Genomic DNA, 24,046 nt, shown 5'->3' on the forward strand with positions numbered 1-24,046 from the left:
ACACTGATGACACAAGGCTTGTAAAGCCTAAAAGTGAAATATAAGAAGAGTTACCTGAAGTCATAGTGCTCACGGTAAATGGAGTGAAACAACTGCAACATCATACTGTCAGATTTATAGGGATGATGACATACATGCCAGTAAATTGGAAGCAATAGAAAGCAGTAAAGCAATGCCTTTTAACAGACATAACAGCAACATAAGTCCAGCCTCGCTGAGCTGTTAGAACATCACAAATGAAGGTTGAGCTCTGTATTATTACTCATCCCCTTGGCCTGCGTGTGGATGGTAGTCCCATCATTCCCCACAGAATGCAGAGCCAAGATTAATATTCTCTGTGGTCTTCCTGGGCAATTTCTCCCCCCCCCCCTTCCCCCAAGCACAAAATAATGAAATACAACACAAAAATAAAACTAATTAATTCTCTCTGGTGATTTGTTTATCTCTCTGTCCTTCAAAAGACTCAATTCCCTCTCTGAGGTGCTCTACCCTCCAAATTGGCCCCATTATTTCCCTCGTTTGGAAGCCGCTGTAAGTGAGTCAGGCCTGGACAGCCTTGCTGCTCTGCTCCTCTGCTGCTGCCAGCTAGTGCGAGACAGATAGGTTCAAACCCGCTAACAGCTATGACACCAATGTGGCAAATGCCAGCGAGTGCAGGCATTTTGGAAAAGAGTAGCGCATGAATGCTTCATTGAGTTGGGTTGGCTATGGGAAAGCATGGCTGCTTCTGTGCAACCTCCCTGATAAACAGAGCTGTCAACCATCGATCCATACTGTGGCAAAGCCTTTCAAATTATTATCCAATGAAAGGATCAGCCATGGTCATTGGGTGAAGTATTCAACATAGCAGCCAGCGTCTCTGACTCTCCACTCAACTGTATCAAAAGGGCTTAGAAAACTATTTACTTTCTGTCATGTTCTTGACTAACAGCAGGATTCAGATGGGGTACTCTGTAGTGCTTATGTGGCAAGAAGGAGACCTTTCCTTACTGCCCAGTGAACAACCAGTCAAGCACGAGATGTCATCCTCTTCAGCAAGCCAAACACAAAATTGCAGTGAGGCTCTCTTTTTAAGATGGTATGAGGGCATTCTGAAGGCAAGAAATAAAAAAAACAATAGAAAACTCCAGCAAGGGACTATAAGAGATTGAGACAGATAGAAGGAAACTTTTCCCTCATTGGGTGCCCGGTAAAGGACACAGATGGCCAGAGACGCTGTCGGCAGATCTCAGATGGGAATCAACTGACAGCCAAGAATCCCAAGAATACTCAAGTCTGGTGTGGGTGAGTGAGGGATGGACACAAAGGACCTGAAGTGTGAAGAGGATGGAGGATGTGGTAACAATTACAATCCCAAGAGGATGGAGGATGTGGTAACAATTACAATCCCAAGTGGCAGGCTGGGATGAGAGCAGTGCCCATAACAGAGTGTCCTCTCTGAGTGACCCCACCTGGAGGATCTCATTCTGATACCACTGCAGGCCTGGTGATTAAAGGTCAGTTAGAGGCAGGGCCAATAAATTGGGTCAACACTGAACTTTACGGAAAATAGGAAATTGGTGGGCATTGATACCGATTATAAACCAAGCATGCCTTCTAGTGCTGAAATAGGTTTCCGTCATACTCTGTATATGCGGGGCATCTGAAAATATATGAAATACATTAAATACTATCCTTTGGAGGAATCCAATAATCATGAAAACAGCAACAACATATTCAATCAGGTTTTAAACAACCATACTGATAATATTAGTCCCTGGCACATTGGTTTAGCTGACTATCTACCTTGGTCAGCAAATAATTTTGCTCTCACAATCTGAATTATGATACCGTTCATAAAAACATAATCAACATAATCGACATATTCAGATGAGAATGTAGGCCAATGAGGCCACTGCGGTTGTAACAGTACAAATATATTTAAAGCCACATGATTTAGCACAGTTCAGGTATTGGTAACTTTATGCAGTAGCTGTCACTCGCTAATTATGCATTAGCTATCTATCCATTAACATCTGCAAAGCCTTCTGTGTTTTAGCTCCACTTCAGCAGTGGGTGAGATGACTGCAGCACTAGTATTGCATACTTCTACTGCATTTATTCCTTGAAAAAGAAAAACAATAAAAGAAAATATTGATACTCTCTTTTTGTCCAAACATGTGAAGAAATACACCAAAAACAGGAATAGACATTTTGTAAAAGGGAAGTCCAGTGTGTCTTCATCCATTACAGATCTGCTACCAGAGATCATAGTGTCATAGCATTGTTGATTTTTTCCCCCTGAAATGTAATTACAGCAACTGAGGGGGTGGATATCTTTTTATCTAGCAGTCCTGTACAGTCAGCTCCAATTTAATGACATATCTGTGTGTGGGTGTGCTCCTGTGTGCAACTTTTTTAACAACAGGGCTATTATAAACATGGAGCAAACATCCCAAGGCTCTTAATTGGTTGGTGAAAAAAGCCCCTAAGAACAGAGTACTCATGGTACAGAACATTGTCCATTAAAACCTCCTCATACGTGCACAATTCAGATAAAAGCTCCATTTCAGCTTGGCTAATTGGCCGATAATGGAGTCAGTCACTGATGATGTCTGTGCAACTTGTGTTTAGTCAGGTAGTCAAGTAGAAGCTCTTATTATGTGTACACAGTGTATCACAGCCCAACTCACAGGGGTGTGTGGGAAGAAATGACCCCCAAGGAAGGACACACGTAAATCAGAGACTATGCTTGCTCTGTTATGCATCTCTCTCTCTCTCTCTCTCTCTCTCTTTCTCTCTCTCTCTCTCTAATTTTCTCATATTCCAATGCTTTGGGATCAAAATGACAATTAACAGTCCTACTCTTTACATGAAACATACAAGCATCGGATAAGCAGTACTAGACTACTAAGTAACAACAAGCAATGCAAGCAACAAGCAATGGCATTCTGATAGTTTGAGCATTTTGGGCCAAAATAAGCGGCCCATTCATGGACTATTTCCATTCATTGCAATTTCTTCTAATTTAGCTTTTTTTTTTTCAGTCAGCAAACACTGACATTTTATATCAAGATTTTCACGCTCAAAGGGGAAATGGAATGTCCAAATTTGAGCCAGTTTTGTTTCACAGAAACTAAAAATGTTCAGAAAAAACCTATTAGTGCCTCCTTTCACCAAATATGCCTTTATCTAAAGCTATAAAAAAACAGCAAACACACACAGGATGGAAATAATTGCTTAACAAAACGAAAGCAGTTGATATATAAAAAACAAAAACAAATCCAGTCTTATCACTGCAACTTTTATTTATTATTTCAATCAGCTTAATTAATGGGCAATATAATCTCCCTTTTTAAAGTGGGGAAAAAATAAAAGGCAATTACAGATGCAATCGCCACACACAATTGTCCTGGAGTGCATATTAATTATACTGGCATTGCTTTCTCAATGTTAATGAGCCATTTACATGCAAATGGGCAGGGGGTTGTTTTTGTACAGTCCAGTCCAGACCCAGCCTCAAAACGCCTGCATGAGGGAAGTACCAGTGAAGGTATTCAAATGTGTTGCTTTTTTAAGGCCCGTCTATTGTATCCAATCAAATGTGAACACCTGGGGAGAGGAAATGCTAAATGTAGACGGACAATGAATAAATGACTCATCCCCTTCGTTTTCACATCAAAAAGAAACATGATGCTCATATCACGGGACAGGTGTTCAGCTAAAGGCTCTGAAAAATATGCACATTTTGCTTTTGAAAATTGTAAATATGAATAACCTTTGATAATAGTTGCAGTTTTTCAGGAGAAAGGGACAACAGCCTGATGCCAAAAGTTCTGTGAAGAGATATGGTGGTGGACTAACCCTGGACCTCCAAACACAAAAGGAAAAAAGTACACCAGCCCTCCGTAGACACAACATGAAAGAAATGTTATGCAAGAGGTCAGAAATGATAGAAGTGCGGCCTCCATTAACAACTGTGGCGAAAGCAAGCCTTTGATATATGAATCCTACACTCTATTCCCGTATAAAGTATATGTGCACATTTATAAATGAAATTGGAAGGCTTTTGTCTGTTGAAAACGTCCTTGATGAAAAGCCAGAGACACTAAACGTGAAAAGGAGCCACTCCAGGAGGCAGAGGCAGCTGCTGAATTATTCAGCGCTGATTGTGCTATTATCCCCAGATGACTTGGGTGAAGCACTTCACCTGTTTGAGTACACTCCTGCCCTGCTGTATCAGAGCAACATCATGGCCTCTGCACCGTGCTTCTTCTCAATCTATCACATCATGCATATCTTTCTATCCTAAGACCTACAGCCATGGGTATCAGGTTAGTGACATCACTGTAGTTTAGTGATGATTTTCTTAATGATGTACAGTGTTCCTGCGTTGTAATTACATATTAATTTATGTGTGAGTTGCACAGTGCAGATATGGAATTTCATTCAGTGTCCTGGGGGAAAAACGGGCCTCTTCCCTTCCAACTTGAAGTGGATCTTGAGAACAGCTGAAGAGGTAGACATAAAGGAGTTTGAGTTTACAATGACGCATGAGAATATGAATCAATCTCGGCGATGAATGAAGATCATGTTTTCCTCTGACTACTAATGACAGCTGTATTTCATTTTTCAGATGCACAAGTTTTTAGCTCTGAGGCAGATTATTTTGCACACAAGGTCTAGGTGGTAATTCAATCCAATGGGTTTGATGCAGACGGAAGGGATTTTCTGCTGAATCTTTGAGTCAACATAACCGGGCACACAAAAATAGTCATTCAGAGAAAACCACAGAAAGGATTACTGCAGTACCATTGCGACTTTGTTTCCTTGAAGCTCAGTGACTGTGAAAGACAATAAACAGCGCTTTACACTATAGCCCAAAGCAATCACAACGCAGTAGTTGAAATTAGTCAGAGTGATTTAACACTCGCCATACTTCAGCCCTTCAGAAGGCCAGCCATCTGAAAACCTGCGCTGAGTGCCAGAAGAGCCAATGTCGCTGTCAACGTGTAAAACCCCTCCAGCTAACAGAATGATTTCTGGAATGCATCCAAACACACACTAGAGCTTAAGGCAACTTCATAATTTATGAATAGCAGAGTGAGTGTCTAAGAATATTTTGTATGATTAGTAGCTCAATGAGTTCTCTTTTTTTGGTCTCGATCTGAAAAAGTCAGTCACCCTCAGACCCTCAGAAGTCATTAAATTCCTCCATTTCCTCTTAAAGAAGCTGACATATCCACATTCATTTAATCGATTTATGTTCGTGAATAAACACAGGAATGAAATGCGTGTTGAAGATGATGGCTATATGATGTTTTCCATGGATCAGAAATACTTCTTATTGAAAATGTATTGTCTCAAGACATTTTTCCACGTGGGAGTTCCACCAATAGGTATTAATCTGTGGCCTTTATCCAACAATGAAAGTGTCACATCAGAGTGTGATATGCTTGACATCCAATGAACATCCAATTTTCACCTGGACTGTGAGGGTTAATGAAAAAACCATTGGAAGTGCATCTTATCCACACACCACTTATCTGAGCAAGGCTGAGAAAAATAGCTAGGTGACTAGAATGCCCACTGGGGAGAGAGAGATCCCAAAAGAAAGGAGAAGGAATTACAGATCCCAGAAAATAATATAAGCCCATGCAGACAGTGAGTAGGATTACATCAATTCTACCGAAACAAAAAAAACTGCGTTGTTAATGAGAGAGGTAAGAGGAACAGGGTCAAAGCTGACAGGAAGGAGACAGTAACACAAATAACCACACATTACAACAGTGGTATGCAGAAGAGCATCCCTGAACACACAATGCGTCAAAAGCGCTAAGTGGATAGGCTACAGCAGCAGAAGACTTAATAACTCTAAAGAATAAGTATAATAAATGGCTAATAAAGTGCTGAATATTTCTTAGAATCATCTTGATTTCCTCTCTTCCACAGGGTCAAAAGGGGGAGTGACATCCATCCATCCATCCATTATCTGAACCCGCTTATCCTGATCAGGGTCGCAGGGGGGCTGGAGCCTATCCCAGCATACATTGGGCGAAAGGCAGGAATACACCCTGGACAGGTTGCCAGTCCATCGCAGGGCACACGCACCATTCACTCACACACTCATGCCTACGGGCAATTTAGACTCTCCAATTGGCCTAACCTGCATGTCTTTGGACTGTGGGAGGAAACCGGAGTACCCGGAGGAAACCCACGCAGACACAGGGAGAACATGCAAACTCCGCACAGAGAGGCCCCGGCCGACGGGGATTCGAACCCAGGACCTCCTTGCTGTGAGGCGGCAGTGCTACCCACTGCACCATCCGTGCCGCCCTGGGGGAGTGACATGGTAAGCAGAAATCTGTGGATTTAAAAGATGTTTGGTCTTAACTTTACTGGCTCAAGAATAAATAATGAGACAGTAGCTGGGTTTACATGTAAAATTCTCAAAGGCAAAGCACTGCAATATTTATCAGCAGTCATTCTGTGGAACTGTGATGGAATTCAGATTCAAGGCAGCTATATAAACATGGCCAAAGGACAGTAGCTAAATTTACTGAGTTTAAAAGGTGAAAAGGGGGGTGAATTTTAATACCCCCCAAAAGGCAACATTAGAGATTACCCTTTGCAACGGCCTCGACTGAGGCCAGACACCCAGGCAAACTAAATCCCACGTGGACCAGGAGACCGGTCAATTGAGCCAGTTATCTGTCATTACATTTTTATAGCATGTCTGTCTGATTTTTATCTGTGGCAGCTGTACCAAGGAGAATAAGGGCCCCATGACCTCATACCTCAGACTCCTCACTCCGCACACAAACACACACATACACATACACACACATACACACACGCATGCACTCACGCACGTACACACACGCACACACACATACAGTACACTCGCACCCACACAGACACACACACTGTTGCCACAGGCACAGGTTAAAACAAGGCAGCTGGAAACGGCCTGTAAAACCTTCACGCTTTATTAATCTGATGACAGCTCCTCAGAGAACGCACGCAGGGCACTGGATTTACGGCTGTCCCGTCCCTCCCTGGCGCATCTACTGAGCACCGCTTGCTATTAAAGCCAACAATTTAATCAACAGAGGGGTGCTAGCCTTCCCCCCACCCCCTCCACCCCATAGTCTGCATCACCTTAGCCCTTCATTGCTCACTGAACACTGGCACGCCCAAGCTAGCTGTCTTCGTGTCCATGTTAGTGGAAGCGGAGCCATTTTTCCCTTCCAAAATACCCCATCTGAAAGCCCGCAGGATGAATTGAGAGGTAAGGCATTTGGCATAAGCTGAAATGACTGGCATAAATGTCAGGGAGAGACAGAACCAAGTCTCTACTCCTGCTGCTGACAAAATGAAAATAAAGAAAATTATGCTTCCTGAGTTCCTGAGTCCTGGAGGCTGCCACACAGCTGAATCCAATAATGAGCGCAGTTAAGATGATGGTGACATATTTTACACCATTTCATTCATTTGATCTCCCTTGGTCAATATTGAATTAAAACTAACTTCAGAAACAGACCCTTGTTGCTGTAGTTATGACACAAATTGTAGGGGATACATTACATTAATGGCATTTTGGCAGATGCTGTGACATACAGTTGATTAGACTAAGCAGGAGACAATCCACCCCTGGAGCAATGCAGGGGAGGATTGTCTACACCAGGATTAGAACCACCGACCTTGCGGGCCCCAGTCATGCACCTTAGCCACTATGCTACAGGCACGCCCATGCATTGCCTTACAGTATTTCTGTAAGCACTACAATAAATATAGTAAAATATAGCACTACACTACATACAATACACAAGCATGATTTTTTATTTGTACTGATTACAGTACATTTCACTGGTAAAATAATTTGAGCATTCCACTGTGAAATTAATGTACAATCTAAAATATATTCTTATTATTGTTGTCGTAATTATTATTACTATTAATATGATCATTATTACAGCAGGGTTGTTCGAAGACAAGGTATTCATGATCATATCAATGATCAAGGCTTCTTGTAAGAGGCATTTCGGCAAATGGCATTTTGGCTACAGGCATTGTACATCCTGTTTAAGCCCTGGAGGTGCACCACCACCGGTGGCCTGCAATCTCACCTGAGCTTTCCCTCTGCGAGCAGCTCATGGGCTGGGTCTTCACAGAGCAGCCGGCTGGTCTCCACATCCAGCAGGTACACAAACACACTTTCCTGCAAAACAGATCTCAGGTCAGCGTACTGCAGACAGAGCTAAAGGCAATCTGAGCAGACAGGCAAATGTGAAAAATAGGGACAGTAACTGAATGAGAGAGAAAGAGAGAGAAAGTGAGAGAGGATAGTAAACGTGCTGAAGGAAATTATACTTTGTATAATACCATATATTGTAAATCATTCTTTATTGGATTTATTTTAGGGGGAAGCTTGCTTAATCCATTTCACCAGGTAGTGGGCCCATGCTATGCCTCGTCTTGAGTTTCTTTTCAGTCTGTAGTAACCTTGTGTGATATTTTCTAACTCAATCAGTATAATTTCAGCTATTCATTGGAGGTTCCTCAGAGAGCCTCCCGTGTCTTTGTTTTCTTTCCTGTAGGTTGGTAGAGAGAGAAACCATCTGTTCAGCTTTCCCTCTGGAGGAAAATGCCTTGGGTCCTACTGCCCAAGATTTGAGAAGGTACTGCAGCAACACCAGCCAGGGTTGTGTTACAACATACTGATGTTACAGTGTCTACTACTGTGGAAAGATCTGAGCCAGGAAAAGGCAATTGCCTGTGTATAGGAGGATCAGGCCAGTGTGACTCAAACCTCTGTCTACGGCCATACTGCATTGGGCCCTACCTGTGTCCTGATGTTTCTGAGGTCTGAGAGTTGAGAGCTCAAATCATTGGGTTTGAAAAACAAATCCCAGCCTTCCTCTGCAGTTTTGTGCCGTATCCAGCAGAGATTGCAGCCGCAGCTTGGAGGTTGTTTTTGTGTGAGTACCATTACTCTTCTTTTTATTTTTAACCTTTGTATATATTTCACTGACTGTCCATCCCACATCCAAATTGCATTAATTCAAATTCAATGTCACTGAGATCAGAAAAATGAGGCCAATTATTGTTCAGGAATGACTAATGCACTCTTTATTGCTTTTGTATTTTATCTTTATTCATTGAAGAACTGACTCTTCCAAAACGGTACATACAAAATTGGGATGAAGCTCAAAGCAAATAGCAAGGACATCTGAATCCTCTCAAAAGGTAAGAAGAGGGCACCTTGAGAGCCAACCGCAGAAGTTTCTATTACGGCCGAGACATCCTGAAAATTAGGTGTGCAGAGTGCGCCATTGTCAATAGCCCATGTTAATAATCACTCAACAGCCAGACGTGACCCCAATTAGGTACCAAATTAACTTTCCTGATACTACCCAAGGCTGGAGCTGCACTGTAGCAGCCATCCGAGCTTTCAAGCTTTCTGAACTACACCAGGGGCCACGAACTGCCATTTCACTTTTTCCCTCCCCCCTTCAGATAGATATGCTGTCGGCTCGCAAGATGAAAGTGCCGGAGATGGGACAAATTGGATTGCTTCTTTTAATTTGGCTGAAACGTCAAGGGACTCCTGCATCTTTTTTTTCTGACTCACAGTCCCCTGGGTGGAACTCATCAGAGAGTCTGCAGGCTGCTTCCCGCCATTACCCGGGATAAGTATTATCAACAGCAGAGAGAAACCCTGGGCATGAGTGATGCCGTGGACTGGACAAACCCAATGTCATAAGTAGACCTGTCACAATGCACAAGGCTAGAACACAGTCACATATCACACAAGGCTAGAACACAGTCACATATCACACAAGCCCAGAACACAGTCTCATATCACACAAGGTTATAACACAGTCCCATATATAAAATAATAAAAAAACTAAAAACAATAAAACAACCACTGAAATTAAAGAAAATTTTACTGAACTGAAATTGATACATACTCAACTTTTACTGTTAGTGTTCATATGAACAATGTATGGTAGTTTAGTGTAATTTGCTTCAAATAAGGAGCAATATTACACTAATGACATTAGCCATACATGTATTTCTCATTAGAATGTATGTAATGTACTGTATGTAATACTAACAACTAACAACCCCCTTAAATTTGAGATGGTTCCAGTATTTTCCAGTCTATTGTCCAGAAACAGGTCCTCAGGTAACCTCATTATTTTAATTATACTTATCTATGCCTACAGAGGAAATGAGACTAGAATTGCAAATTGATTGTAAATATTTTATGCACTGCTGATTGTAATTTTCACAGTGTCATGGTGATCCTAGTTGAACCTACGTATGTCTTACAAGACACTATATGATTCTTCTATGATCTTTAGTGAAATGTCTGGCAATAGAGAAGATGGAGAGCATGTGGTGCAGTCATACCACTTTTGGGAGCAGGGCCTCCAGCACCTCTTTGATGACTTCCCGCAAGGAGCTGCTTTCAATGATGGAGGCAAGCCTGAGCAAAGCATCCTGGGGGAACAAAGCACAAACAAACAAAGATTCCAATCAGGAGAAACAAAGTCACTTTAATGGAGACTACTGGGATGGCTCTCAGTCTATCTAGGTGTCATATTGCAGACCATCTGCTGATCAAAAAGCCAGCAGCTTGCCATCGAGTGTTTCGAAGGTGAGAAAGAGCCTGCCGTAACCCAACATATCTCGTTAGTAAAGCCTCATCCTCAGTATCGTTGCCCAGGCGAGAGAACTGAAAGGAGTCATTCGCTGTTAAATGAAGTTAATTGAGACACATAACTATTTATGATGGTAGCAGGGACTCCCAATGACCTATGAAGCCACAGCGGTTCTCAGCTTCACCTGAAATGGTGAAATCGTTTACAGTGGACCAATTTACACCACATTTTACACACATAAGGGGTGCAGTCTTTGATTAGCCTTTAGCGGGTAACTGCTCAAGTGCTTAAAACTCTAATGAATAAAATATTAGGCTTACTTTTGCTAATAAAGCAATGCCCTCATTTCAGTGTATTTTTGCTTTATTCAGGCATAGAGAAGGCATCACAGCTCAGGAAGTGTCACGGATGGAACCCCTGACCACAGAGAGGGACAGGCACAATCTCGACAAGCCTTCCTCCTTTTTCCTGAGCAGGTTAGGAAATGCAGTTTCTGTTTTTGTGCCAGGGGAAGTCATTAGGCAGTGCTATGAAAGTTGAAATAATGAAGCTGAATCTTTTCAAGTGCACATACTCACTGTGTGGCTCTACTCCAGGTGCTAAATAGATGGTAATTCATTTTACTGCACAATTGTACAAGGCCATTGGTTTATGTCATGCAGTTTTCGCACGGAATAAATAAAAAGCACCATGGCTTATGGTGCGTTCCATTTGTACTGGGAAGTCGGAATTTCCGAGTTCCCAGTCGGACATTTCAACTGGAACGCCCCCTGAGGTGGGATTTCCGACTGGGAAAGTCGGAAGGACCGAATAACCCCGAGTTAGAAATCCAAGATGGCTGCTCCGTGCGTCAACGGTTAATAAAATCTCTCGTAATGTATTTTTAGCACTTCTGTTTTGTTTTTGTGTAATTAAATAAGTGGTATACGTAGTACTGTCCAACGTGTATCTGTGGACATGTTACTACGGTGTTTGTATGTATAGAATACCGTGTAATGTGGTGTTTTCAACTGGTATTGCTAACAATGGCTACAACGATAGCACTGGAGGCGTCCATCTTGGTTATCCGAGTTGTTTACTCGGGTGTGACGTCATTCCCAGCTCCGACTTCCGACTTCCGAGGTAAATGGAACGCGCCATTAGCACCATGGCTTAGCAACAACTGTCTACCAACTAGTTTTTTAAGCATCCTGAAATTCTCTGAGAAAATGTTCACACAAAGGTAAATACTACAGAATGGAGTAATAAAAGGCATATAATGACTTTCAGAGCAGTAAGCAGGACAGTAAAATAGCTCTGACACAAGTTGTAATGGTTTTAATATCTTTTAGTTCACTAGATGTTAATCAGTTTAACAGCATGTCGACAAATTGAAAAATTCAAGTTCAAATAATGTGAACCTTGGCAAGCTTGTGGCTGCAGTCACAGCTCATAGCTTTTGTCATTGAGAAGGAAAGCATGCCTGGTGATTCTGCACAATGACACATTCCATGTGAGAAAGGCACGAAGACACAAGGGCACTGTGAGGAGTGAGATGGCAGACATCTCGGCAGTCCCTGATCTTTGTCTGAGGAAACACATGGCTGCACACTGCTAACATAGAGCGTGGGAGGCGGAGCCGGAGTGAGACAAGATGTCTGGGGTTTGCTCTCTGATCGTTGAACCAACCTGTACCATTGTCAGCGGGCTCACGTTAATATCAAAAATGCAAGTGATTAACTTATTTCCCTTCATATGTGTGCCTTTACGCAGTTGAGCGTTGTCATTAAATTGAGCTCCTATTTGAATAAGAAGAAAATAAAACTATTTCTCCGACTTTCAAATGTACTTTCGCAATAAAGGTTTACCAAGCGTCGTTTGATTATTTCCAAATTGAAACGCTTGCTCGTTGCACTGAGGAGAAAAAACTAAACACCAGGAATCTATTTCTGCCATTAAATTGCAATTCAATTCATTCAAATTGGGCTAAACACGTAAGCAGCTTTGAAAATACCAATTACAGTTAGCAGAGAGGAGGTTTGTGGCCACAGGCAAATGTGTTTTTAGAGAATACATCTACCACTTTTTCCAAAGCTTAATGAACTGTATACATATCACATATTTTAAGGATTCATTATCAGATTGGAAGATTCCAAAATATTTTCTTTAATTGCTTGGTATCAGATCATGTTTGACTGCATGACCTATATAAACTAGGTCTAAAGATAATCAGAATCTGAAGTAACTGCTGCTTGTGTAACTCATATCAGAAATATTGAAGATTCAAGATTATCGGGTGTTCCAAAGCAAAGAAAGGACAGTGATGAACTGGACTTTCATGGAGACAACAATCGGGTCACTGGAAACGAAAGGGGGGGCATTGAAGACAAAATAAATGTATCACAAATGTGCTGTCATTTCAATCAATTATTCACACACGCTCGAACTCAACAAACCATTTCAAAACTAGACATTCTGGCCCAAAACAGAATCCTGCGATTTTGATTGTAGGAAAAGCTTAGCCAAAAATATCTTGATTTCATGGTTATTGTGGCACTGTGCAGTGCACACTTTTAAAACATGTTATCGTAAAATCACCAAGTAAAACATCTTACTTTTTTTTAAAAAACAAAATGTCATTGAACAAAATTTATTTCATTTTCAAATACCATGTATGAACATTATTATATATTAACATATTGAACATCATTTAATTATTTTCAGCACCTAACACATAGATAGATCAAAAAAATATTTGTAATAAAATTTATTAAATGGGATTAAGCAACAGCACAAAATAAAATTGTATTTAATCGCTGCCAAAAAAATAATGGGACGGACATTTGGTTATTTCAGTATTAATGCACACATACATACAGCACACATAAAAACACACTTCTGTGGTAAACTTTGTGAGAATAAATTCTAAGATGCCTCTAAATGAATAATCATTTTAATTAAAAAAAAGAAACGACTTTTGGAACCATGGCTTTTTCAAATATACTGTAAAATTGGAAACTGGCACATGTCCTCCATCCATCCATCCATCCATTATCTTAACCCGCTTATCCTGAACAGGGTTGCAGGGGGGCTGGAGCCTATCCCAGCATACATTGGGCAAAAGGCAGGAATACACCCTGGACAGGTCGCCAGTCCATCACAGGGCACACACACCATTCACTCACACACTCATACCTATGGGCAATTTAGACTCTCCAATCAGCCTAACCTGCATGTCTTTGGACTGTGGGAGGAACCCGGAGTACCGGGAGGAAACCCACGCAGACACAGGGAGAACTCTGCACAGAGAGGCCCCGGCCAACGGGGATTTGAACCCAGGACCTCCTTGCTGTGAGGCGGCAGTGCTACCCACTGCACCATCCGTGCCACCGGCACATGTCCTGTCCTCCTCTAATCCAGGCACAACCAAATTCAGTCTGCCTGCTACACTTTTTTTTAGCATTCCACATAGAAAAATGAGCAAATCCTTTCCAGAAGCCTTTCAATCAGTTTTGCACAGCATTCTTTCCACTCTTTTTCAATTAAGTTCAGTTTAAATGCTGTTTACAGTTAGAATATGTTTTACATTGTTGGCTTGTATAAAACATTATTCAATCATGCCATCACCTCCGTAGGTACATACTGTATAGAGGGCTTTTCCACAGTCAGCATAGGCAGTGAGAACAAAATTCATGCTCCAGTTAGCAAGAGCCAGTCCACATTGATTAGCTATTACTTTAGTTTTACTGCAGTTAAAGATGAAGGGGAATCGACAGGCGCTTTCTGTGAAATACTGTTTTGCAATTAGTATTAATAAAAATAAAAGTGAAACAGTGAGAGATGGCTTAAAGGAAGTCTGGATATATCAACACAGCTTTAATCCCAGCTACAGAATGGTTTCCAAAATAGGAAAAGCAGGAAGTCTTGGTAATATTACTCCGGTCCAATGACATTTTTAGCAACTCCTGATGAGAAGCTGCACCACTGGGAGCAGTCAGGGGATTTGTCAATTATAACAATGAAGCAGTAAAATTTCTACTATTATTTTGCTAATGAGATACTCCAGTTTTTCAGCCAATTATCGTAATACTGCAAATGGCTTTGGGCAGAAAACCCAATGCTACTGCAAGTCATTGCAGGTTGCTACTTTAAACAACTTCAATTACCAGCAGTTTCAGAAGAGTTGGAAAGAACACAATTATGACTGAGTCATAGATTTAAACTTCAAGCTTTTTCTCTCTCTTTTGAAATGTATCAACCAAACTTCTGAATTCCTAGCCAGCCTACAAGCCACTAATTAATCTGGTAGTCATGAATCCGGCACAATAAGCAAAGAAAGAATGAAGAAAACTTTCCAGTAATGACATATTTGAACATTTGCTTCTTAAATTTTTGACCAGCTGAGGCTATTTACCAAAACACTGACACGTTATGTCAGTGCATACACTGAGATGCTGTTTAAATACAGCTTCTAAGCGACAAGCCAGAGCAGAGTCATACCAGGCTAACAGACTACTGATGCAACATGTTCAGGATTTATGTTTCAGTTTGTTCAATACAACTGCCCTGCTGTTTCAGCACATTGGCAGTATGATGATGGTTATTATTATATGCGTCCTTTACTTATCTCCTTTGCTGTGTGATATAATGTTTGGGACAAATACCCATTATATCTTGTTTTGCCTCTGATTTGCCACAGTTTTAGCATTGGAATCACACAATTAACATGTGGTTAAACGTATATATTCGGGCATATTTATACATTTTGGTTTCACCATGTAGAAATTACTGTGGTGGTTACACATAATTCCCCCCATTTCAGTGGACCATAATGTTAATTGCTCAGGTGTGTTTAATTGTCTCCTTAATGCAGGTATAAGTGAGTCAGCACCTAGTCTTTCTTCTAGACTTTCAATCACATTTGGAAACTATTATTGCGATTTATCAACACAAGGACCAAAGTTGTGCCAATGAAGGTCAAAGAAGCCATTATGAGACTAAGAAACAATAATTAAATGGTTACAGACATTGGCCAAACCTTAGGCTTACCAAAAGCAATTGTTTGGAACATAATTAAGAAGAAAGAGAGCACTGGTGAGCTTACTATTCGCAAAGTGACTGAGGCCAAGAAAGACCTCATAGCTAATAACAGGAGAATTTACTCCATAACAAAGAAAAATCCCCAAACACCTGTCCGACAGATCAGAAATACTCTTCAGGAGACAATTGTCTCTGACCACTGACCACAGAAAACTTCACGAACAGAAATACAGAGGCTACACTGCAAGATGCAAACCACTGGTTACCCGCAAACACAGGATGGCCAGGTTACAGTTTGCCAAGAACTACTGAAAAGAGCAACCACCATTCTGGAAAAAGGTCTTGTGGACAGATGAGACAATGATTAACTTATATCAGAGTGATGGCAAGGGCAAAGTACATGTATAGAGGAGAGAAGGAACTGCCCAAGATCCAAAGCATACCACCTTATCTGTGAAACATGATGGTGGGGGTGTTATGGCCTGGGCATGTATGGCTGCTGAAGGTACTGGCTCACTGGCTTAATTGATGATAGAACTGCTGATGTTAGTAGCAAAATCATATCTGAAGTGTAGACACACGTCCTGCATCGAGTTCAAGTGTCTGCCTCAACTCATATCCTTCTTAACTTAGAAGTGCACCAGCCTAGGTCTATTTTCTAGAACTGCCGCACTTTGTTTTTTTTTTACTGTACTTTACTGCATTTTACTTTACTGTATACAATGTTTTTCTTCAAAAATGCTATTAAATTATGCAGGTAAAACTAATCCCACTTGGCCTAGTCACCCTCAAACATTTGTACACATTTGTGAACCAACCCACACCTGCGTAAAAATGACAGCTGAGACACTGAAGAAAAAAAGAGACAGGCGTTAATTATTCTCCTTTGAGATAATCAGTAAATATTTGCATTACAAGTCTATGTGTAAAATATAATTAAAGCAATATTTACTGATCATATTTGACATTCAATTCATAAGATGTTGTATGCCTCTAGGGAGAAAACTTCATTTTACATCATCCTTCTCTCATATAGCATAATTAAAATAATCACACAGATGGGACAGTAGCAGATTCAAAATCCTGTGATTAATTAAAATAGGTTGATATTTGCCTTCCCGTTTTATTGATGGAAAGGTGTCCATTTGCAACAGCAAACATAACTTAGTGGAAGACATGGGTTTAATAGTTATCCATGTTGCTGCATGTAAATGAAATATTAAATGCTTCCATGCTCCGATGCTTCATTACACAGCCACCTGGGTCAGGCAAACGCTGCTTTCTATGATATATATCTATTTTTTTAAACAAAAAGGAAAATGAGATTCAGTTGACTTTTCAGGGTAGAAATCCAGTCTGGGGGCATTGGTGGCTAAGTACAGAGCAGACATACCCAAGTTATCCCATAGGTTGATTAACCTTTCCCACTAATTATCGCGACAAGAGGGAGTAAAATGTCAAGAGAAAATGGGTGACACTGCCATAGGAGTTTCCTGTGCTCCATGACAACCCAGAACCACTAGATCAAAACAGCAGCACCCATTGGGAGTCATTGCTTGGGCTATGATAGTTGCATTTCAGTCTGGGACCCAAACAGGAATCCAACATTAGGCAACCCTTTTCCATACATTTTATTGAGTGTATTAAATAAACAGTGGCACTGGGGTAATGTTTCAAAATCACCAAAAAATCTCAATATCATAAGAATGTACAGTATTTATATTTAGACGTATCATATTAATACTTACAGGAACACCTATATTAAGTGCCTAATTTTAATCTAGAACCTTAAACAACCAGTATGTTGTAAACATGAATCACCATGAAATGAATGCTAAATAAATTAGCATCTAGAAAGTACAGTATAAATAGTGGCCTCCAGTGGACAACGTCCACAGACACACTCATTGGAAACCCTGAGGACACCTTTCTTGTCTTGATTAATCCATCAACCCACTCACACACACATACACACACAGAGAAAGGTAATGGCAGATCATGAGGGAGACTGCATCAAGACAGATATCCACTGACTAGCCATTTGATTATGATAAAAAATATTTTAGATACAATTATGGTCAAAAGGGAGTTATTACGATCTTTTTATGATCTAATTCCTTTTAATCTTTTGGTATCTGATGAACAGAAAAGGATACTTGAAACAACAGCCTAGAGTAGGATGCTGTGGATGGGCAGCTATCTACTCAATGCCATACTTTATCGCAGAACTACAAAACAGCCATAATTTCTGAGATGAGACCATAGCCACTTATACTGTAAGTTACACTTCACAATAAAATCAGCAGTGTTACTTTAAAAGAGTTTATAAAAGATCAAACAGGATTAATGCATAATATCAGATAAATAATGTCATCTATTTGACTTGAAGTAACGCTGATTTTACTGTTTAGGGAGGGGTTCAAATAGTGCAGTACAGAGTGGAGTGGCAGGATTTCCTGTCTTTCCCAAGTTTAAAGTTTATATTCTGTTGTTCACATTGTTCATATAGTGATTTATACAGTGATCGCGCAACAGGAACAGAGACAGATAGACTTAGCAATAGTGGAGTATGAGAAACATATATCCAGACAAATGAGATTGATCTTACAATGATTTTTGGATTGAGGTTACACAAGAACTTACCCTAATTCAATTTAGCAGCCATATTAATTTAAAAAAATACCACCACCTCCCACAGCCGTACGCAACAACAGCAGTTACTGGTGGCTTCAAGTACATTCAAAACCCCATCTGTTTCCCCTTACAATGCCTTGCCCCATCATTCTCGCAAACACAACTTGACATTTTATTATGGTTTGCTGCAATACAAATATGGTCTTCCCATAGCATTATGACTTATCTTAAATTTCTGCTTTCTATGCTGACAGATTGCAGTTACAGTCCCCTGTAAATATCCAAGGGGTTTTAAAACAAAAACCTACCAATGTGACAGAAGCCAACAAACACTGTTCCTTTGATTCAACTGTGAATTTTTCCATCAGTCTGTTATGTCCAATTAGCACCAGTGCAGTATAGCTAACACTGTTCCTAAAGACCCCACCCCCCCAACATGTCTAGTGCGCCCACAGCCCAGCAGGTTGACAGCGCCCTGGGACCTGGATGGCTCAGTTAGCTAAATCAAGAACCCTAATTGAATCTGAAACCTAAGGCCGAAGACCAGATGGAATTTTCCATTCTAAAAGATGAACTTCCCAGCACCACTGGCTCAATTTTTTTTGTGAAAATTTATGAAAATACAAAATATCACTGGATCTTGTAGATATTATGGGCATTTCACATTTTGTGCAGCAATATTGTTTTTTTAACCTACAATCAACACTGAGTGTTTTCTTTTTTTGTATAGTTCTGATCAGCTCTGTAACAAATTTACATATCACTGAATTCACAGAGTAGAGAGCGGAACATTTCACATATACACTCAGTGAGCGCTTTATTAGGTATTTATTAGGCTTATTCCTTCTACTGGCCTATCCACTCAGAAGTTTGACGCATTGTGTGTTCAGAGATGCTCTTCTGCATACCACTGTTGTAATGTGTGGTTATTTCTGTTACCGTCACCTTCCGGTCAGCTTTGACCAGTCAGGCCCTTCTCCACTGACCTCTCATTAATAAGGCATTTCTGCCGGCAGAACTGCTGCTCACTGGATGTTTTTTTGTTTTTTGCACCATTGTCTGCAAACTCTAGAGACTGTTGTGCGTGAAGATCCTAGGAGATCAGCAGTTTCTGAGATACTCAAACCACCCTGTCTGGCACCAACAATCATTCCACGGTAAAAGTCACTTACATCACATTTCTTTCCCATTCTGACATTTGGTCTGAAAAACAGCTGAACCAACGTCTGCATGCTTTTATGCATTTAGTCACTGCCACATGATTGGCTGATTAAATATTTGCATTAACAAGCTGGTGTACAGGTCTACCCGGAAAAAAAAAAAGATCACTGAGTGTATAGACCTATCGCAGATAAACCACGTGGCCTGAACTAAATACACTGGCCTGAATAACCATGACAGCCCATGTGTCACTGTGCAGAACAGTACTCATCACCCCGGTCTCTGGCAGGCAGTGGCCCCCCGCGTACAGTATGTCTCATTAGAGCTCTGCTGGAGCACTGCCCACACATCTCCTCTCACATCAGCCATTATTCCCATCCAAATCAAATGTATAGGGGGTGCGTCAAGGCACAAGCGACAGTGGATTAACCCTGACCTTGGCACACAGCTCAGTTTAATCATGAAACATCACAGGGCACATATCCAAAACCACATGTAGCAGCAGCACGCTATCCAGCTGTGACATGCATGTAAGGATCACTTTCTTTGTAGTTTTGTAGCCGTATGTCCACGGAGACCACAAATCTTTCCACATATGTGACAACCCCATACAGTTAAAGAAAAAAATGCTTGGCAGACCTGTATACTGTACATGTACAGGCCTACACTGTGTGCTTGACAGGCTGGTTAGATGACAGCAAAACTGCTTTGAATTGTTTCTGATTAGCAGGGGAATCAAAGACTGTATGCAGCTCCAGCATTTGAAATCATGCCTGTGTGCTATGACTGAGATAACGGAGACCACTGAAATGTTAGTGCCTGTTAAAGCTATGTGCTGCCTCACCCACCACCACAGCCTGTCTGAGTGACAGTACCAGGTATTTGTGGGAAAATATGATTTGACCATGTGAGGTGTTTTCCACTTTTGAGCATGGGGACACAGCCTGTGACTACTTTTATCAGTAATGACAGGGTGTATCCAATTTTACTGTGAAATCACCTGCTTCACATGGCTTTTCTTACTAAATTGGCTGCTAACTTCAAGCTGATTGCAATCATATCTTTCAGTCTTTGTTTTTAATTGAATAATATTTTCCCACCTTACTTAGTTGCTAATCAGCTTTCAGCATCACTGCAATTTTGCCTATAATCCTTCAAACATATCTTCAAACACACACGCGCGCACACACACACACACACACACACAGACACACACATACACACACACAAACACATATTTTATTATTTTCTATTTAATGTCAGTACAATTGTTATTTTGTTCTTCGTTTTTGGGCGAATGAAATTGAAAATTCACACTGCAATGTGACAGCATTATTACCATATTATACTTTGTGTACAATGTAAATAGAGAAGAATAAAACAAAAAGAATTACCAGGTTATCCAGAGAGAAGAGAGAAGCAGAAGGAATGGGAACTGGATGTTATTCCAACAGAGATGTGTCTCCAGTAGAATATGAACACTGGAGACACATGCACTGTAGAATACAGCCAGACCTTGAGCTCTGTGGAGCACAGTCAGACTGGGAGCACTGTGGAGTACTGAAGAAAAACTTCTTCCCTTTTTCTATTGATGGTCACTGAAGAAAAACATCTTCCTTTTTTCTATTTACCGTCACTGAAGAAAAGTCACTGGATCGCTTGGCACAAGAAATGTTTTCACTGTCAGTTGAACTTCCAGTCACACACAGCCATGTGTCGCTCCATTCTGGAGGTGCTATCCTCAGTTTTGCAGTGTGCTCCCTCAATGGATTTTGCAGTATGTTCCCCCCAACCATTATTATTTCTGTCTTATTTGACCTGCCCTGTTTGTCTCTGTCTTTTATCTCTTTGGCCTCTGCTTAGACACACACACACACACACACACACACACACACACACACATTCAGGATGTTTCTTCTTCATTCATATTTGATGCCCCTTTCAGAGCTTCCAAACCAAATGACCTCCAGATGAACCTACAGTGTGAACAAACCAGTGCCTGATTATGTCTGTGTCTTTTATCCCCATGTCCTCTGCACAGAAACACACACTTTTAATGTTTCACTTCATTACACTCATCGTGTTCTTCTTTCCATTACACCCAGCTGACGACTATTAATTCCACTGGATAACAAGCAAGAAAGTTTAGTGCCTGGAAACCATGGAGGAATGTTGTTCAGGATTTCAGGTATCTACAATGGTATCTGGTAGTTAATACTGTATGTGATTAATGGTGATTATTAGGTGATTGCTAGGTGGTTAATAGGTGAGTACAAGTGGTTGCAAGGGCATTGCTAGCTGGTTACTAGAGTGCTGCTAGGTGCTTGCTAGAGTGTAATAGCAGGTGGTTACCATGTGAAGGCTAGGATATGACCAGTTAGTTACTAAGGTGATTGCTACTTTGTTGCTGGGTGGTTGCTAAGGTGTATGAGTTACCTGCTAAACTGTCGCTTGTTGGCTAATAGGCTGCCGCTAGGTGGTTGCTGGGGGTAGGTCTGAGGGAACAAAGGGCTCAAAATTGGTGGGAAAATTATTTGAGGGAACTAAGGGCTGAGGGAACAGAGGGATTACCCCCTCCACCAGCTTTTTGGCATTGCCTAATAGAGGTGCTAAATCTGCCAAGGATCAGCCATCTCTCACCAGGCATTTCTCCATGGGTGGGGGGCACCCTTATGGGCAATGGAATGGAGTCAATGGAAAAGCATAAATGCTACACTTCCATTAAGATTTCCAACAAAGTTGCATTATTTGTATTCATAAGAACTAACCGTCTAATTTTCCCCTGCATGCAGGTAAAAACAAATAGAATGACCCATTATTCAGATTATCTTCTGCCTATTATTTTCAGGCTTCACAGCCTTTACAGGCATGCATTTCTATATGTGGGGAGTGATCATGCTTCACTACCACAGTAATAAACTTCTGATATATTATTTTTGATATACTATTTTCATGTTAGTTACAAAAACACATTTAGAAAGCATTTCTAAAGATTTTCAGAATAATGACATACCATTTATGGCAGTTTTATTGGCAGAGGAAAAATGGAGAGCAATTATTGCCACTTGCAGCAAAGTGGCAAGAATCTTACCTTTTCACCATTTCACTCTTTCTTTTTTCCTGCAATTCTATTCAATTCCAGTCCCATTCAAAGCCCTTTCACAGAGCTTTTTCTATGTATTAACTTTGGAGCTCTTAGACAAGCTGTTGACTGAACGTTTTCTAAGCTGTTTTCTGTCCGACCTAGTGCGTTTTTTCAGAATGTTTCTTTTAATCCAATGTCTTACAAAGCAAACAAGGCATCCAGAAGCTGAAGTCAAAGCATTTTTTTGAATCCATCGCTGATCTTTGACCACTTCATGACAAAAACATGGCACTGCAATACAACTGCTGTGAGGTTGCCATAGCAATCAAGGCCATGATGCATGTCTGCGAGACCTTTCACTTGTAAAAGCTTTGCTAGGGAGTGCATTCAGAATGTTTTATCACTAAAGAGGCCTGATATAAAAGTAAATCCGTCTTTTTTCCATGTAGTACATGTTCCGCAGTGGAGATATCTCAGTCAATTTAAACCATGCTTCAAGGTGTACATAGTTCATGCAAACACAAGGCTATTGAAATGCTATGCTTGGTATTGCTAATACTTGACTTCAGTTCTTAGATTAAGGTAGCTATAGGATGTCTAGCTGGGAAGATGTCTCATTCTTTTGTCCTTGAATCCAAAGAGTCGGCCTTGCACAGGAAACTCATGAAAGACTCTTAGAGACCATATAGAAAATAAAGGGTTCCCACATAACTGTGGTAGTGTGGTTTTATCTTAAGGTGCAAATATTTTTAAAATACTTGGGCAAAGCATTTCTGGATGGTTAGTCCTTTCAAATGACCTTAAGTGACCATAGTTCCAGTCATTATAATCACATCAGGCACACGCCTCAAGGAGGAAGTCTCCATAGGTAATAAACAAAACAGTTTTTAAAACTGTTTGTAAAAAAACAAAATGTAATCATATATTAAACTCATAGCTATTTTCAAAATTCCAGTAAGCAATGTGTGCCTTACCGTACAGCAAACAGGTTTACGACCCAGATTGGCATTTTATTTAATTACCAAGAAGCCTGTGGCTAACAACAGCTAAATACATTAGCCTATACAATGAAATCTTGAGCACTGCTTCTGCAACGTGATGTTACAGTTTTTTACAATTGTTTTCACACTTGTCTCAATACCATATCCACTTCTTCAAAACTCTTCACACAGTGTGCTTTTGAAACACGCACCTGAGCACATCAGTTAACCTTTGGTGCAAAATGCACTTCAACCACCAATACACTTCATATTTCACCCAAAAGTGACTCATGCGTCCATAACTATAGCATATGCTTTCTCCCATAAGACTACTTTGTCACTCAATGTACAATGAACTACAAAACACAAACAACTTGGAGCATTGCTAAATACATATATTATGTGTTTCCTTTCCTCTGTTTTTGCATCCACAAATATTTCAAGCCAAGCAGCAAAATAAATTTTTGATCTGTTGGTTTACCTCTCACAATAGATGTCATGAAAAATATTCATAAGGC

At 40.7% G+C, this 24,046-nt stretch overlaps 1 protein-coding gene across 2 annotated transcripts in view; it reads right to left on the reverse strand.

Annotated features, from left to right (window-relative positions):
• LOC133108205 (cGMP-dependent 3',5'-cyclic phosphodiesterase) overlaps window positions 1-24,046 on the reverse strand; it is a 132,010-nt gene that overhangs the window by 41,692 nt on the left and 66,272 nt on the right. For both annotated transcript variants that reach the window (XM_061217660.1, XM_061217659.1), the window contains 2 exons: window positions 10,399-10,488; window positions 8,109-8,200 (listed from right to left, as the gene is read on the reverse strand). In XM_061217660.1, coding sequence (XP_061073644.1) covers window positions 8,109-8,200; window positions 10,399-10,488 — 182 coding nt within the window. The remainder of the gene's footprint in view (window positions 1-8,108; window positions 8,201-10,398; window positions 10,489-24,046) is intronic.

The sequence above is a fragment of the Conger conger genome, chromosome 13 (genome assembly GCF_963514075.1).
Source record: "Conger conger chromosome 13, fConCon1.1, whole genome shotgun sequence".
NCBI lineage: Eukaryota > Metazoa > Chordata > Actinopteri > Anguilliformes > Congridae > Conger > Conger conger.